This window comes from Pteropus vampyrus, unplaced genomic scaffold (genome assembly GCF_000151845.1).
Source record: "Pteropus vampyrus isolate Shadow unplaced genomic scaffold, Pvam_2.0 Scaffold18, whole genome shotgun sequence".
Taxonomy (NCBI): domain Eukaryota; kingdom Metazoa; phylum Chordata; class Mammalia; order Chiroptera; family Pteropodidae; genus Pteropus; species Pteropus vampyrus.
This window is the reverse complement of record NW_011888799.1, coordinates 7001402-7017842: the sequence shown is the minus strand read 5'-3', so window position 1 is coordinate 7017842 and position 16441 is coordinate 7001402. Positions and strand designations below refer to the sequence as shown.

The 16441-nt window shown below is 49.4% G+C and overlaps 1 protein-coding gene and 1 long non-coding RNA gene across 5 annotated transcripts; one reads left to right on the top strand and one right to left on the bottom strand.

The window, feature by feature from the left end:
- Nucleotides 1-3641: 3641 nt before the first annotated feature.
- Nucleotides 3642-15596, top strand: LOC111736151. 4 transcript variants are annotated; one of them, XR_002779109.1, is made up of 5 exons: nt 3642-4006; nt 6514-7905; nt 8728-9981; nt 13186-13378; nt 14658-15596. It is a non-coding gene; the product is annotated as an uncharacterized LOC111736151 (long non-coding RNA). The 4 variants fall into 4 exon arrangements; XR_002779111.1 differs by lacking the exons at nt 13186-13378; nt 14658-15596 and adding an exon at nt 10706-11448 and having other exon boundaries at nt 6514-6662; nt 7633-7905; XR_002779110.1 differs by lacking the exons at nt 13186-13378; nt 14658-15596 and adding an exon at nt 10706-11448 and having other exon boundaries at nt 8728-8934; nt 9848-9981.
- On the bottom strand, nt 5245-16222 carry CAPN11 (calpain 11). Its single transcript, XM_023527656.1, has 19 exons — nt 15672-16222; nt 15226-15295; nt 13214-13332; nt 12312-12445; nt 11972-12140; nt 10664-10747; nt 10481-10566; nt 10168-10242; nt 9831-9991; nt 9450-9616; nt 8185-8196; nt 7677-7888; nt 7335-7374; nt 7168-7236; nt 7026-7083; nt 6837-6901; nt 6487-6555; nt 5957-6035; nt 5245-5862 (listed from the first exon to the last, which is right to left on the bottom strand). Exons 1-19 carry the CDS (start codon nt 15915-15917, stop codon nt 5714-5716), a joined length of 2064 nt encoding a protein of 687 aa, XP_023383424.1. The 5' UTR covers nt 15918-16222; the 3' UTR covers nt 5245-5713.
- Nucleotides 16223-16441: the final 219 nt, after the last annotated feature.

Sequence of the window (16441 nt, the reverse complement as noted above, 5' to 3'; positions counted from 1 at the left end):
GCTGTTGTGGGGATAGGCAGGAGGGAAGAGTTCCTGCTCACGTTACCTGTTCACCTCCTTGTAGAGACAGAATAAGCACAAGAGCAATCCAAGAGGCAGAAAAGCTGAAGTTATAGACTCCCAAGGGCACTGGATACATATAAGAAATTTATTTTGTACATAAATAAACACACACATACACACACATACACATACAAACGTTGACAGGCATTGATAAATAGGAAGCAGTTATCCTGGGAGGTTTTCTTCTGTGTGCTCTCCTGTATTTTCCATGTTCTAATGAGACTATGTGACCCCTGAAGCAGACAAAGACACAATAAATGTCATTTACACACAAGAGGAGTCTTTAGTATAGAGTCAGCTTTCACCAGGAAAAGAGGAACTAGCTTTAAGATGTAGCTTTCAGAGGGGACAGGTTGCCCGGAAATGGCAGTTCTGCTGGAGTGAAGGGGCAGAGTTCATGTAGCAGACACTAAAAACCTAGTGGAAAGACAAATGACAAAGAAAAATATTTGCAGCCCCTATGCAAAAGTCAAATCTTCCTAAAATATAAATAGCTATTAGAATTTTATGGGGAAAACCACAAAAAGCCTGTATAAAAACAGGCAAAGAATATTGAGAGACAGCTCGCAGGAAACGAAATGCAAACAAAACATGAATATTTGCTCAGCTTCACTTGCAAAAAGAGAAATGCAAGCTACAAGGACACTGAAAAAACATTTTTCTTCTAGCAGATCAGAAATATGCAAAAGTTTGATTACACACCCTATGATGAGGCTATGGGAAAATATGTACTCTCTTACATTGCTGGTGGGATTATAAATTGGCATGACCTTTACGGCGGGGAATTTAATATTTATTTGAATTACTAATGTGCATACTCTTTAGCTCAATATCCCACTTTTAGAAATTTATCTTATAGAAATATTTTCCCTGTTTAAAATGACATTATCCATCATTGTGGGTTTTTGTTTTGTTTTTTTTTTGGTTTTGCTATTTTTTTGAGCATTTCCTTACTTTCTGGCAGTAAAAGATGACCCAGGCTAATCTTGTGCATTTCCTGCCCCAGTCCTAGAATCAGACATTTCTCTAAGGAGCCCTGGTTCTATTTATTGGAGAATGGTATTAAAAATCAAGTACTGGGTAGTAGGTGTGTTCATTGCTACTGGGGTGTTGGTTTTGGGCCCTCTCAGCTGACAGAGTAAGGAAATGCATGTGTGCATAGCAACTCCTGTATGTTTGTGTGTCTATATAACTTTATTTTATGCAACCATCTCTATCTATATTAAGCTCAACATGAATTCATATGCTATCTCAAAATCTAATCAATCACCACATGGAACATTCTAGCCTCTTCCCCTTGTTTATCTGGAATATCCCCAAGATATATATTTTTTAAGTAAAAAAACAGAGGGTGCTCACTGATGCGTATGTTATCTTTTATGCAAAGAGGGTAGAGAAATAAAAATATATATTCGTATTTGCATAGAGAAACTCTAAAATCTATCAAGAGAATAGAAAATGTATGTTCCCACAAGAATTCGTACGCAAATGTTCATAGCAGCATTATTCCTAGTAGTGGTGGTGATGGTTGCACAACAATGTGAATGTACTTGATGCCACTGAAGTGCATACTTAAAAGTAGTTAAGATGGTAGATTTTATGTTCTCTTACAATCTACCATTTTTTTTAATATGGGAAAAAAGCTATCGCGTTTATTTTGCTTTACTGTTTTCCACTCAGTGTGTTTTTAGGCTATATAGCGGTTGCTGTGTGACATCTAGTCCATTGCTTCTAACTGTGGCATGATAGTCCATGGTTTTCCTGGCACATTTCATTTATTTTTTTATTGAGATATAATTGACATATAACATTATATTAATTTTTGGTGTACAACATAATGATTTGATATTTGTATGTATTGAGAAATAATAACCACGATAAGTTTGGTTAGAGAAATAATAACCACAATAAGTCTACTTACCATCCATTACCATATATAGTAACACATTTTTATTTATCGTGATGAGAACTTTTAAGATCTGCTCTCTTAGCAACTTTTAAATATGCAATACAGTACTGTTAACTACAGTCGTCATGCTGTAAATTACCTCCCCAGGACTTATTTTATAACTGGAAGTTTGTACCTTTTGACCACAATCACCCATTTTGCCCACTCATGACCCCCTGCCTCTGGCAACTACCAATTTGTTCTGTGTGCGTATGAGTTTATTTTATTTTAGATTTCACATCTGACTTATTTCACTTAGCACAATGCCCTCAAGGTCCATCCATGTTGTTGCAAGTGGCAAAATTTCCAGCGCATATTAGATCCCACTTTCTCAGAGACCAGAAGATGAAGCTATGGATGTATTCTGTGGGACTAAAGAAGTTGAGTTGAAGCTGTTCCTCTGATGTGGCCTTGTCGCCTTTGCAGGAAAATTGGAGGCTGTGGAGAAGGGTCTGGAGGAAATGGGGGCAGCAGCTGTAGAGAACAGCAGTTAAGAGATGAAATCTAGATTGCCAGGTGGCTTCAGCAGAGGCCACCCCAGCACGAGCTGTGGAGGGTGCAGGCAGCATGGTTTAGTACCCTTCCCCAGCAGAACCCTGCCGCCCAGTGCTGTGAACGGAGGAAGCTACCAGTACTGAGGATCAGAAAAGAGCAGAAAGTGTTGTTACAGACCCACGGGAGATAGCAAAGACATAGTGGGAATGACCTCCCAGGGCATTAGGCTGCGCAAGGAGGCAGGTGAGGTTGAACTGGGACTGAGTCAGAAGAGGCTGTAGCAATGATGATGGAGGTAAGGTGCAGAGACCAGATTTGGCAGGCAGAAGAAAGGAGTAGCCAGGCCTGGTTGTAGCTTGGAGGGAACTTCTATTTTAGATTTGGATGTGGAGGAATGTGAAGCTTGCATGTTTGCATATGTGTTGAATGCATGTTTTAATTAGATATATTTATTAAATGTATGCTAATTTTTCTCACATCTCCAATACGAGGCAGCCATGTGGTAAAACTCTGGGAAGGGGGTACCCCTCACATCATGATCCAGATGTGTGATGCCACCTTGAGTTGCTCAGCACACAAACTCTGTATGTGGGGCTTTGCTGGAACCTAAGGGTGACAATGATGAGCTTCTATGAAATGCTTACTGTGTGCAAAGCACTGAGCACGCTGCTTCACTTTTATCTCAATTGTCGCCACAACACACTTCTGAGATAGGCACTGTCACCCCTAATTGACAGATGAGGGAAAAGACTCTGTTAGAGAAGGAACGTAACTTGTCCAAGGCCACCCGGCCAGAAGTTGGCCTTCGCTGTGGAACAAGCACTAGGCTTCCTAGAACCAACTGGGACTGCTGTGGACCTCTCAAAAGCTCAGAGGACCCGCTGGGATTTTGGGCCTTCTCAAATGATCCCTGTCTCCGCTCCTGGAGACCTTCGCTCCTTAGAGAGCGGCTCTGTGGAGAAAAGGTGGTGGAAGACAAGGGTGGCACAATCAGTCTTTAAGGGCCTTAACGGAGTGTGACTTTCTCTGTCAGGTAGAAATGCACAGGGGAGAGGAAGGCAGAAGGCAGTGGCAGGGCCGGAAATGATTCCTCAGGAGGTGGTGGGGGTGGCTCTGGAGGGAGCGCCGCGGACTTTGAAGTCACAAAGGAGGCAGGGGGTGGGGCTGGTGCAGAGTCAGTCACCAGATCAAGGGAGATTGGAATCCCACCCCCTTAGCTAAGGGTAAGCGTGGCGAGTGGATTAGTGCGAATGGAGGGGAGCCTCTGAGCACTACTGCGGGAGGAAACGCGAAGCCGGCTACCGCGGGAAGCTGGAAGTGTACGCAGACCAGGAAGGAGTTAGAGTCCTTGGGGGCTGACGGCCCCCTAATCGAAGGGAATTTGGAGGCTGTTCCTCTCCAAGAGGTTGAAAAGCTCACATATCCAGGCGCCAGGGTCCAGGCCAGAGAGACCAGAGCTCTGGAAGCCATGGAGCATTCAGAAGGGCGGGAGAAGGACAAGTGTTGCCGAGCAGCTGTGGCAGGTGGTCTCTGTCTTCTCACTGCAGTGGGAGGCTGGGGTGGGGGAAAAGGCGTCTGGGGCGGAGACTCCAAGATCAAACCCTGGTGGACCAAGACTCTTCGATGCTCTCTGGAAGGGCACTAGTTTGGCAGGAGCAATTTTCTAACAATAATAATGATTTGAATCTAAACACCTCTGAGGCAGGAATGAACTCATCTGTTGCCACAGCCCTCACCCCTCCCAGCCTCACGCCCACCCAGGAGGGTCAGTTCATATCTGACATGCTGGCTTTTGTAGCTGTTGGAATTTTAACCTTTGAGACATCTGCAATGCCACCTCTGGAGACCCTAGTTTGAAGGGGAAGATGAGAGAGGAGGCTCAGGGACCCGTGGATCCCTAACTTTGCTCAGCTCGCAGTCGATGCTGCGGCACCGTACTGCTCAGTAGTTTATAGGGACTGCTGTGCATTTAGCATTACTGGCACTGCCCATAAACACCAACAGCACCCTCTAGCTTTTGCGACAATCACATTTCTAAATGCTCCCTGGAGGTTGGGGTGGTACACCCTGGGAGCTACTGGGGCCCCTCTTTGGTGCTGGGGCCAGTCCTTTCCTGGCACAGAAACATAGAGACATGGAAACCAGTTGCATGTGTTGTTTATTATAATAATGCCTCTGAGTGAGAGAGAGAAGAGAGAGGCTATGCCGGGAGGGGTGGGCAGCAGGCCATTGTGGGCAGGACAGAAAGTGTGGTGAGCCTCCCCAGCCAGGGGACATTGGGGAAGTGTCACTTAATCTTTAATAAAATATAAAGAGAGAGAGAGAGATTGACTGTGGGGTAAATCTAGCCGCCAGAAGCCAGGCTGGGTAAAAAATGAAACACTTTGAGCTGGGGGTGGGCAGAGGCATGGAGGTCTACTGCTGGAGTAAGCATGACATCTTGGGCCCAGGTGTTGCTACCTGGAGCCCATTCCATCAGCAGAGACATAAGAGCTGAGAGCTGCAAAGAGTACCTGCCCCTTCGGGCAGAAGCCCCCTGCGGCTGGTGGTGGTGGTGGCAGGGAGCAAGGATCCTGAAGTCCCTCTATCCCCACATGGTTATCTGCAGCCACTGTGGGTAAAGAAGAAGCAGATGGGAGAGGTGGGGTGGGGCAGGATGGCTGGGGAGAGCAGAGAGAGGGTGGAGCCATGGGTGGGGGTATCGTAAGATCCCTTCCATGTACCTGGTTCAGGTTCAAGCAAATATAGCCAGTATTCTTGGGGTCCATGGTTAGAAAGTATGCTGTTTGAGGGAGGAGGCAAGGACAAAGGGGTTGACAGCTGAGTCAGACCCAACTGGTAAGGGCATAAGAGGTTGTCTGTCCCTTGATGCTCCCCAGCTAAACCCTCCACCCCGCCACCCCCGCCAAGCAGGGGACTGATGATAACAACTCATAGAGCCTTGCTATGAGCCAGGCCCAGTTCTAAGTGCTCTCCATATGCTAACTCATTTAATCTGTACCTCTAACCCATGAGGGCAGGACTATTATCCCCATTTTATAGGCGAGGCAATGGAGGCACAGAGAGATAAAGTAACTGGCTGAAGGCACTGAGCCAGCAAGTGGTGGAGCTAGAATGTGAACCCAGATCACCTGTGACCTATAAGAGGGCGTGGCTCTGAAGTAGAGCCCCTCATGCGGATATGTGAGAGAAGGCCAGTAGTCCGGCTTAGGGTGGAGAATGGCAGGTGCCTGACTTACCGAACATGGCCTTCAGCCTCATGAAACAACCGATGAAGCTGTCGAAATCCATGATCATGTCCTCATTTGCATACCTGGCCACCAGCACCTGCACCACCTTGTTATTCACCTTGATGCCTGTGAGAGAGAGGAGTATGGAGGTGGGGAGTCCCGCCCTCTGACCACGGCTTCCCCCTTCCCTGCCCCAAAGCCCCTTCCGACCCCTGGCCACCTGCTTTCTCAATTGCTAAGCGCAACTCATAGGAGTTCAAGGAACCTGAGTTGTCCTGGTCACACTCTTGGAAGATGTCCTGAAGAGACACACAGATGAGGTAGGGCCATGTGCATGGCATGGTGGTTGAAGTAATGAAATACTTCAGTATGGCTGACTTGCAACTGCTACTCAAGAGCCCAGGGGCTCCCTCCCCTGGTCTACCCGCCGAGCTCCCACTATGTCTATTATCTGGTGACTGTAGGGTGAATTCCAGGCCTCACAGAGGGCCTCTGGCACTGTGCCCAGGGCTCTCTGCATGTATCCCTTATGCTGGCAGATAGCAGGATTATACTGCCTATTAAATATTTTGACTAAATAATACATCAACACTGCAACAGATCCTGTCCTGTGGTGTGTGTGTGTGTGTGTGTGTGTGTGTGTGTGTGTGTAGTCAGGTGCTCCAGTTCTAGCTTCATCCTTACTAGTTCCCATGCCTCTTGAGGACCTTCTTTTCTCACCCCTTAAAGTGCCCCCTCAATACCCTTTACCGTCCATTTCTTGATTTTTTTCCACAGGATCTGGAATTCTGGAAGTCCCAGCTTGCCAGAGCAATCTTTCTGAAGGGCGGTCAAGGATATCGGAGAAAGGAATGAGGAGGGGCATCCCGGGGGCAGGAGAGCAGTGGGACTCACAGACGGGGGACGAGACCAGGGTGTCCTGTATGGTAACTATGATAACAGCCAGAGGAACTGGCATCTTTTGCTACCCAGAACCTATGCCCCAACAGGAAAGAGGGCATAGCTGACCAGAGAAGTAGCCACCTCGAGGCCTGGCTGAGGGGTAGTGGAATAGGGGTGGGAGAACACTGGACAGCACTGCCCCCTGGGCAGGAAGATACATCCATGATGTTGATCATGCAACGGCACGCGTCTAGGCTAAAGCCCTTGGTGCTGATGTTTCTGACTGTGAGGGAGGGGATGGGTGGAAAGAAAAGAAGGAGTGAGTAGGGGGTTGTGGGGGATGCAGAGTGGTCAAGGTGGGGTGAATACTGTAGGGGAAGGGCTGAGTAGTAGGGTGAAAGACTCACGTTTGTGGATCACCTTGTTGAGCAGCCTTTGTAGCTCATACATGCCTATCTCCTTGTCCTAGGGAGGGGGACCGTAAACCCTTGCTCTGGTCCCTTCGGCTCCCATCCGCCTCCTTTCAGCTTCTAGCTCTCAGCCTCTCACCTCTCCTCCTGCCACTATCTCAAACAAATGTTTGAACTCCTGGTCTACGTAATGCTCAGAGACGTTTTCCTGGAGGGAAAGGAGTGAGAGAGGGACCCAGTCCAGGAAGTTCCTTTACATCCCCCAGAGGCTTCCTCCAGTCCCCCGACACCAGAGCCTCCCCTCACCTCTTGGAGTAGCTCAGCACAGTTGACTTCATCCATTTCCCTGGGCAAAAGTGAATGAAGCTTGGGGGTTACCAGGGGGTCAGGGAGACATTAATTTCAGTGAGGTGGTCGGAGTGGGGGGGCGCATTATATCATATATCTGAGTCTGTATGGAATGGGCTCCATGGCATTTGGGTTCTGGTTCTGGCTCTGCTACTAACTGGGATTCCCCTCCACATGCCTCAGTTTCCCTGACTGTAAAATAGGGACAGAGTTGGGGAGGACCAGATGACTGCTTCCTGAGCTTGACTTCTTACAGCTCTTGGGCATATGGCCTTGGAGCAGTGAGGTGGGGGCCCTCACCAGGACATGCTGTGCTTCTCTGTGAAGACCCGAAGCAGAAAGTCAGCATCCCTGTGCGGCTCAAAGGTGGAGGGAATGATGATATATTCCCCTGGAGGCAGCTGGAGATAGCTGCTCACTTCACGTGAGTTGGTGAAGATCTCTGAGAAGCCATGGTTCTGATACTTTATGAAGAAGTCCTTCTTCAAGTGGATATCTTGGATGTTCTGCAACTATATGTGCCCCGGAGGTGGGTACAGGGCCGGCCTGGGAGGGCTGGGAGAGAGGGACCCCCAAGGTGAAGCCTGCTTGGGCAAGGTTGCAGGGAGATACGTCCACAAACTGACCGGGCCTGGACCCCATCCAAGTGGCAGGTAGCCCTGGTATGGTCTCTTCTTTCCCTGAATCCCACCCAGGGCCTGAGGGGGCTGGACTTCTAACCCAGTGGGCTCCAGAGCCCTTCGCCAAATTCCACCCTTTGCCCATCCACATGCATCCTGGCCAGGATCAAGCCCCATGTCTTCTGTACCTCCTTTGGGACCTAAGAAAGAGAGAGACAGGGGGGTCAGATCCCCAGGATGGTGAAGGGGCTCAGGCTGTGAAAGCCCAGTGGGGTGTACATAGTGCGTGCGTACGTGCGTGCGTGTGTGTGTGTGTGTGTGTGTGTGTGTGTGTGGTATGTATGTGTGTGTTGAGCAGGGATGTGTTAAGGGCACTGGGACACTAGTGATGGGGTAGGGTATGGGCTCTGATAGCTAAAAGTCCTAGCATTAATAATTCCTCAGCTTTGGACAGGAAAGTACAGTTTACACAGAATTTTGCCAGGGGGAGAGTTTTACCACTGCAGGTTGAGGACAGGCAACAGAATCCCCATGAGGTGAGGTAACTTTGCCCAACTTCACTGTTAAACAGTGACATATCTGGGATGAAAACCTAGGAGAGCATTTTCCTGAACATGATAGCATTTCCCTGCAAGAAGCTAATAGGGGATTATGAAATTGAGGATTGAGCACAAATAAAGTAGTAAAAAGATGAGTTAAACCCAGATAAACGGGTTTCTGTTCTCCTACAGGGATGACCAGAACCTTTAACATGCTGATGACACTGTAGAGCTCTGCGTGGGGGCCAGAAGACAGCTGGAAAGAATGCATCTAGCCTTGGAAATGTCCTGAGGCGTGTCTGCTAACCTGGTGGATTTGCAGCCTAGGAAAAGGGCCCTGCTTGCATCTGTTTTGTTCACTATTAAACTACTGGAGACTGGACTGGGGCCCAGCATACAGTAGGAGTTCCATAAATCGTCATTAAATATGTAAGAGAAAGAACAAATGGCCAATTTTAGGATCTTGAAAAGCGCAGTTTGGGAAACACTTGTCAGGGATTTCTCTTGGCCCCTGGAGTCAGGGCTCTTGGTGGGACATCTAGGGGTAGGCTCAGCGGGGCTTGTGCAGAAGCCTCGGAATGTCTGGAAATCAGGACACAGGCTGTTGCTGACTCTTGGATGTGTGAGCTTGAGCAAGTGGCCTCATTGCTGTGGCTCTCAATCTCCTTCCTGTTCAGAAGGCCTTTGGAACAATGCGGAGCACAAAGGAAGTGCTATCGAAACATTTCAGATCTAAAAACTTGTTAAAAGGAAACTGCTGCCTGCTTTTAAAAACACAAGGCACCACTCAAGCAAGAGCCAGGGCTGTGGATCCTGTTGGAAAGGGTCCCACTCCTAAGTGGGCAGTGGCCCTGGGAGGGAGGACAGGGTGAGGGAGCAAGAGTGGTGGCTGGAAGATCAGCTGGGGCGCCCACCGTGTAGATGATAAAGCCAATGGTCTGTAATGGGGCTCCTTGGGGTCGTGCCTGCCGCCAGTTCTTCTGCATCAGGGCTATCAGGCAGGTACAGATGGCTTCCTCGTCCTCTGGGTCATCCTCCAGAGGGAGAGAGATCCTAAACTGGGGGTTGGTCCAGAACGTGTCTGTAAAAGAAGCAGGTCAGGATGGCTCTGCCCTGCCCAGAGTGCAGTGGCTTCTCAGCCACATGCCCACCTCCTCAACAGAGCCCAGTGGGATCTGACGGGCCCCTGACTTTGGGCGCCCTGATCCCTGTGACCCTGTGTCCCCCAGGTAGGGTTGTACAGGTGACTCGGGGATCCATTCCTGGCTTCCTGCCCCCTGAATCCCCTCACCCACCAAGGTGGTTTCTGCAGCCCCCCGCAGTGCTGCCCCGCCGCCAGCTGCCCTCGTAGAAGATGATGTGCCAACAGCTCCTATAGTCCCCAGAGAGTGCATCAGGCATCAGGCTGCAGATCTCCAGGGATGTGAAGTTCTTCAGGAAATCTTGGTAGGACATCCTGTGGTGGAGGGGGTGGGTACTAGAGCCTGTCAGCGGCATACCCAAACCCACAGGAACCCTCCTCCCTGTCCTGTCCCAGGAGGCTCCATGTCCAAGGTGCAGGTGGGAGGGGGCAGGAGAGATGAAGGGGTGGAGTATGAGGTGGAGAGAGAGGCCCATCCAAACCGCACTGACCAGAACTCCCCATCCTCCATCTTGTGCAGCAGCTGCTTCTGGATGTCTGGGGACACCTCCTCCCACTCCACAGAGCTGGAGCAGAGATAGGCAGTGAAAGAAGAGGGGCTGTGGGTCAGGAGGCACCTCCTTTCTCGCCAAGCCATTCTCTCACCCCTGATGCCTTCCTACTGGGCGTCCTGAGTTAGGTGGAGAATCTGGAGAGGAGGGATGCGCCCAGGCGCACCAGTGGGTCCCTCTCTGGCACGGCCTCGTTCATGGGCCTGCTATGTGCTCTGCCTCTCACCCGAGAGCACTGGTCAGGGCCACCTACTTGTCACTCCAGGCTCCATTCCACTCAATCCGGCCCCAGGGATTCCGGACCCGAATCAGGGTTTCCGTCCTGCCTTGGTACCAGATCTGGGTGGAGAGCGTGTGAAGGTCAGGCGCATAGGGGCAGGAGGAAGTTCTCTTCCTTCACATGCCTCTCGGGGTAGGATGCAGTTGTCAGACTCACATCCTGAAGGCCAGTCACTGAGTAAGCATGTCCTCTCACCAGCATCCTCTGGGTCATGGATTCCAACTCACTGCTGCTGGTGATCTACAGAACAGAGAGGAAGGAGAGCAAGCGATTCAGGATCTGGTCAGAGGGACTCGGGCAACTGCAGAGAGGGGTGAACTCTGCGGGCTCATTTCTTTAAGAGTAAGCTTTGTATTTTCAAATAATTGTAGATTTACGTGCAGTTGTGAAACTCGATACAGAGAGATCTCATGCACCCCATATTCAGTTTCCCGTGACTATAACATCTTGCAAAACTATATATAGTACAATATCAAAACCAGGGTGTCGGTGTGGAGGCAGTTCACCAGTCCTATAGAGATTCCCCCAGTTTTACTGGTACTCATGCGTGTGTTCTATGCAGTTTTGTCACGTGTGCGTTTTTGTGTCTTCACCACCACAGTCAGGATATAGACGAGGTCCCTCACCTCAAGTATCCCTCCTGTTGCCCTTTTATAACCACAGCCACCTCTTCTTAATACCCTCCTCCCTAACCTCTGACAACCACTCATCTGTTTTCCATTTTTTTTTTCCATTTGGTCATTTCAACACTGTCGTATAAATCATATCATATAGTATGGACCCTTTTGAGATTGCACCTTTTTTAAATTCAGCACAATTCCCTTGAGATTTTCCCAAGTCGTTATACGTGTTAATAGTTCATTTCTTTTTATTGTTGAGCGTGTTCCATGGTGTGCGCACCACTGTCTAACTATTCACCCTTCGAAGGACATCTAGGTTGTTTGCAGTTTCTGGCTATTATGAATAAAGCTGCTATAAACATTTGTGCTCAGGCTTTTCTTGTGGACATAAGTCTTCGTTTCTCTGGGATAAATGTCCAAGACTGCAATTGTGGGGTCAAACAGTAGAATCCTGCATTCATTTATTTATTTGAGCAAATATTTGTTGGATATCTATTGCATACCAAGCCCCATCCTAAGTCCCAGGATCCAGCAGTGAATGAGACAACAAAATCACTGCCCTCATTGAATGTGAAAACTGTCTGGAGAAGATAGGCTATGAATAAATACATAGATCATTTCACATTATAATTTCAAAGTGGAGAGTGGATGGGGGTAGGAACAGCTAATTTAAAAGGAAGAATAGCTAATTTGGGAGGCAGGGAAGACTAGCCTGAGGAGAGGGCTTTTGAATTGAAATGTGAATGAGAAGGAGCCAGCCGTGGTGGGTATTTGCAGAAAGAACCTTCTAGATGAAAGCAACCGGAGGTGCAAAGGCCCTGAGGCAGGACCAAGCATGACTTACTTCGATAGAGCAGCCCATGAGGGAGGATCGATCTATGGCCTTCCTAAGCATTCTTAGCAGGTTCTTAGGGGGCCTCTGGAGTTGGAAGTTCTGGGTCACTCCCCCCGTGAAGTCTTCAAAGCCTTCCACCGTGCTGCCTCCTGACAGTGCTTCGTAGGACCCACTCAGCCTGCGGGCACGGAGAGGGCACTGTTCGGGCTCTGGGATAGAGTGTGGTGCGGGAAGAAAAGGATGCCCTGCCATGCCCCTGCCTCTTTCCTTGATTCCGGCTGCCCCCATAGCTGCCACCTAGTGGGGCAGGTTTGAAGGCAAGCTCGGTTCATTGGCTCAGGTCACTCACTTGGCGTACGCCTTTTCCAGCAGGGCGCTCCAGAACTCAGTGCGCTCGCCTGAGTGCACGAATACCAGCTTGCCGTTCTTTGTGGGCAGCAGGTCATCCACTACCACGTCCACCCACTGCCCAAACTGCCAAATCTGCGGGCAGTGAGGTGGACTTCAATAGGGCATGGGGCATCTGTCTGCCCCAGGATCCCCTCCAAGCACATGCATATTAACTCGTGCGCATATTAACACACACACACACACACACACACACACACACACACACACACACACACACACCCCACACACACACCTCATGTGAGAACTCTGTTACATGAGCGCCTCCTGGTGGCCAGGTTTAGTGACATGCCAATGTCAGAGAGTCCACTCCCCAGAATGGCGAAATAGTGAGTAAAAGGCAATGGAAAGCATGAACCTCACTCCCAGGCTCACTTCCAGGTCCTGCCATGTCATCCAGGGGGACCCCACCCATCTTTTGACCTTGTCTGGACTTTAGGATTTCTGAACTCTTATGAGTCTCAGAAATATTTTATGACATAGGGAATTCATTCACATGTTGCTAAATTTAAAGAGCGGATTACAAAAATTATGTGACAGAGACTCCCAATGTCACACACACACATATACATATCTACAGAGAGATAGAGAGAGAGAAGGAGAAGGAGATACACAAACTGGTAATTATTTTTGGGAGGGGGTTAAAATATTAGTGAATAGATTTTGAGTGATTTCTTTAGTTAACAGCTATTTGCCCGATAATAGAAAAACCCACACTAATAAATGTCATATTTCAAAGAGAAAAGAGAAAAGGTAAACTGCAAAGCACATACTAATTCTCTCTTTCCCTCCCTCTGTTCCTCTACCCCACAAAGAAACTCTGGCTTTCAAACAGCGCTTCACCTGAAAATGGAATATGCCAGCATAGTTCTTCTTGAAGCTCTGTCCCTTGGGTACCACGCGGTACAGCAGTTTGGGACACGTGGTAAGGGAGCCGATGGCAGCCAGCAGCCAGCAGTCCCCTGGAAAGACAGGCAGGGGCTTCCCCCTGAGCACTCTCACGTTTATGTAAGTCCCGGAATCCAAGACCTTGAAGAGCAGGAGTGGGCTCCGTGGTCCCCTCCCCAGCTGGCCTTCCTGCTAAGGAAGCAAGCAGGGAGAAGCAGGGATGAAGGAACAGGCTCCGGGTCGGGGTGGGGTGAGGAATGGGAGTGTAAGTTTCTCTACCATTTCTGTTAAGGGAAAGATTTACAAATTAGAACCAGACGCTTTTGCTTTGGGATTTGAGGAGGAGGACTTTTTGGACTTGGCCTTGCTCCTCACTCTGGAGCTGTTTTCTTTGGGAGAGAGCCAGTCATCTCTCATCCCTCAAACAAATCCAGTCACCTTCCCCCATGGCTCCCCACCTCCACCCCAAGACTACACTGGTGTCGCGACCAAGACGTCTCTCCCTGGTGTCACCCACGTAATACTGGAGACTCAAGGGGCTCAGTCTGTACCCCAGGGTCTCTGGGCTGGGCTTTGGACACAGAGGCAGTATGCCTGGTCTGAGGTCATCTGTTGCCATCTCTCTCCTGGATATCTCAGACCCCATGGGCTGAGGCGGTGGGGCAGGCAGTGCCTCGTGTGAGTGCTCTGGGCCAGGCTGAGGCTGAGGGCACTGGGACAGCTCCTGTGATTACCAGTGGCCTCTGGTTGCCTGAAGTACTCAGGAGGGAGGCAGAGGGTGTGAAAGGAGGGTTAAAGATACTGCAATCTGCCACTGCCAAAAAGGAACCTAGAGAGAAGCCATTTTCTTCCTTCAATAGCACGGGCTGCTCCAGCCTAGTAAGCCTCAGGGGTTGCTGTGGGACTTGAGGTCTCCTTGGCCTCTGCCCTTCCCATACCCCACCGCATTCTCTGCCACACAACCAAGACAGAATTCATCCACAGAGGAAGCCCACCCTGGCCTTTTCCCTAAAGCTGCAGTGAGGGTTTTGGAGGAACCTGTGAAATAGGACCAGGCTTAAGGAGGAAGCTATTTCTTGGGACTGTCCCTGGGAGCCTCCGGGAGAACGGGCTGAGGGAGCCCAAAGCTTCTGTGCTTGATACGCCAGACTGAGGAAGTTCTGGCCCCTGCAGTGGCTTTAAAATATGTCAAGTTCTTTGACACTCCTCCCCTCGAGAAGTGGAGCCTCCTTCCTCTCCCCTCGAGAGTGGGCCAGATACTGCACTTGCTTCTAACAAGTAGAACGTGGTGGAGGTTATCCTAGTGAGTGTGTGTGTGTATGTGTGTGTGTGTGTGTGTGTATTCACCTGAGACTAGGTGGTAAGGGCATTGTGGCTTGCTCCTTGTTCTCTCTCTTAGACGACTCTCTCTGGGGGAAGCCAGCTACCGTGTGTGGACACTCAGGCCTCCTGCCATGTGAGCGCACCATCTTGGAAGCCAATCCTCCAGCTCCCGTTCAACCTTCAGATGACCTTCGGACGACCACAGCCCTGACTTGCATGTTGACTGCAGCCTCGTGAGAGACCCACACCTGGTTATGCTGCTTCTGAATTCCTGCCCCCCAGAAACTGTGAGATGGTATCACATTTGTTGTTTTAAGTCACTGAAGTCTTGGGGTAATTTACTGTGTAGCAGTCAATAACTAATATACCACCCCACCCCACCCCTGCCCCCAGTTTACTCCCAGACCCAGATTGCAGCAGGCGGGATGAAATCTGGATTAGGGGAGGAGCAGTAAGACCCACCTGACACTCTCACCACCATTTCCTCAGGAGGGGAGCGACAGGGTAAAAGAAGAGGTCGTTTGAATCTAGGGGTCCCAGTTCTCCAGCCTCAAAAGACACTTTGGCACTCCCCCCACCTCAGCCCTCTTCCCCAGTTCACCCCCATCCCCCAGTGGAGACCAATTTTTCTGTTCCCCACTCACCAAGTATCCCCTGGCAGATGTCTGTCGGAGTGACACCATCCACAATGAAGTGAGGATTGCTTGTGATTTCCTGCAGTGAAGGAATCCAGGTTTCAGGGAGCCCAGGACACCCCCCTCCCAACTTCCCTCCCATCTTTCTTGGAAAATGATGCCCATTTCAAAGTCCTAGGGGAAAACATGAATGTGGGGAAGGGAGAGGGTACGGTACCAGCTTGGCACAGTTGTAAGTTGTGATAGCAGAGGTCAGTGAATGACTTCCCAAGGGGTTATCTGAGAGGTTTTGCTTAAGCATGTCCAGAACTGTCCCCAGCTCTGATGGAGGTGGAGCCTAGTGCCAGGGCCAGGATAGGGCTGTGGGGGACTGGAACTTATCAAAGTGACTGGGGCATTGCTACAATCTGCCCCTCCCCCACCCATGAGTCCATGCCTCCCCTCCCAGTGCCCACAATGGGACGCTGCCAGCAGATGTTCTGCACATTTTTGGAGTCAGGTCCCAGTTCCTTGAAGCCCAATGAAGTGGGTTCGGGAGGGAATATGGGGTCCTGGAACAGTTCCCCCTTCCTCAGACAGAGTGCTTGCAGCTCCTCAAAGCTCTGGTCACTGTAGTTCTGGGCATTGTGGTGTTGGCCCAGGCCGCTGGCCTTGAGTCGGTTCTGGCTTATGTGAGCCGCCATTCCCTTATCGGTGAACATGGTCTCCACTTAATAATAAAAAGAGAAATAACCGTGTTAAAAAATGGATCCGAATAGATATTTTTTCCTGGAGAAGAGATACAAATGACCAATACTCACATGAAAAAAAAATGCTCAACATCTTTGAGTCACCAGACGAATGCAAATCAAGAGCATAATCATATACCACTTAACACCCACTAGACCTACTAGGATGGCTATAATCAAAGACTGATGGTAACAAGTGTGGGTGAGGATGTGGAGAAATCGGAACCCTCATACACTGCTGGTGGGAAGGTAAAAGGGTGCAGCCACTGTGGAAAATAGTCTGGTAGTTCCTCAAATAGTTAAACACAGAATTATCATATGATCCAGCAATTCCACCCCTAGGTATACACTCAAGAGAAATGAAAACATATGTCCATTGAAAACCTCACACACAGATGTCCAAAGCAGCATTATTTACAATAGCCAAGAGGTGAGAAAAAAACCCAAATTCCATCAGCTGTTGAATGAGGAAGATACCCACGATGGAATATTTTTCA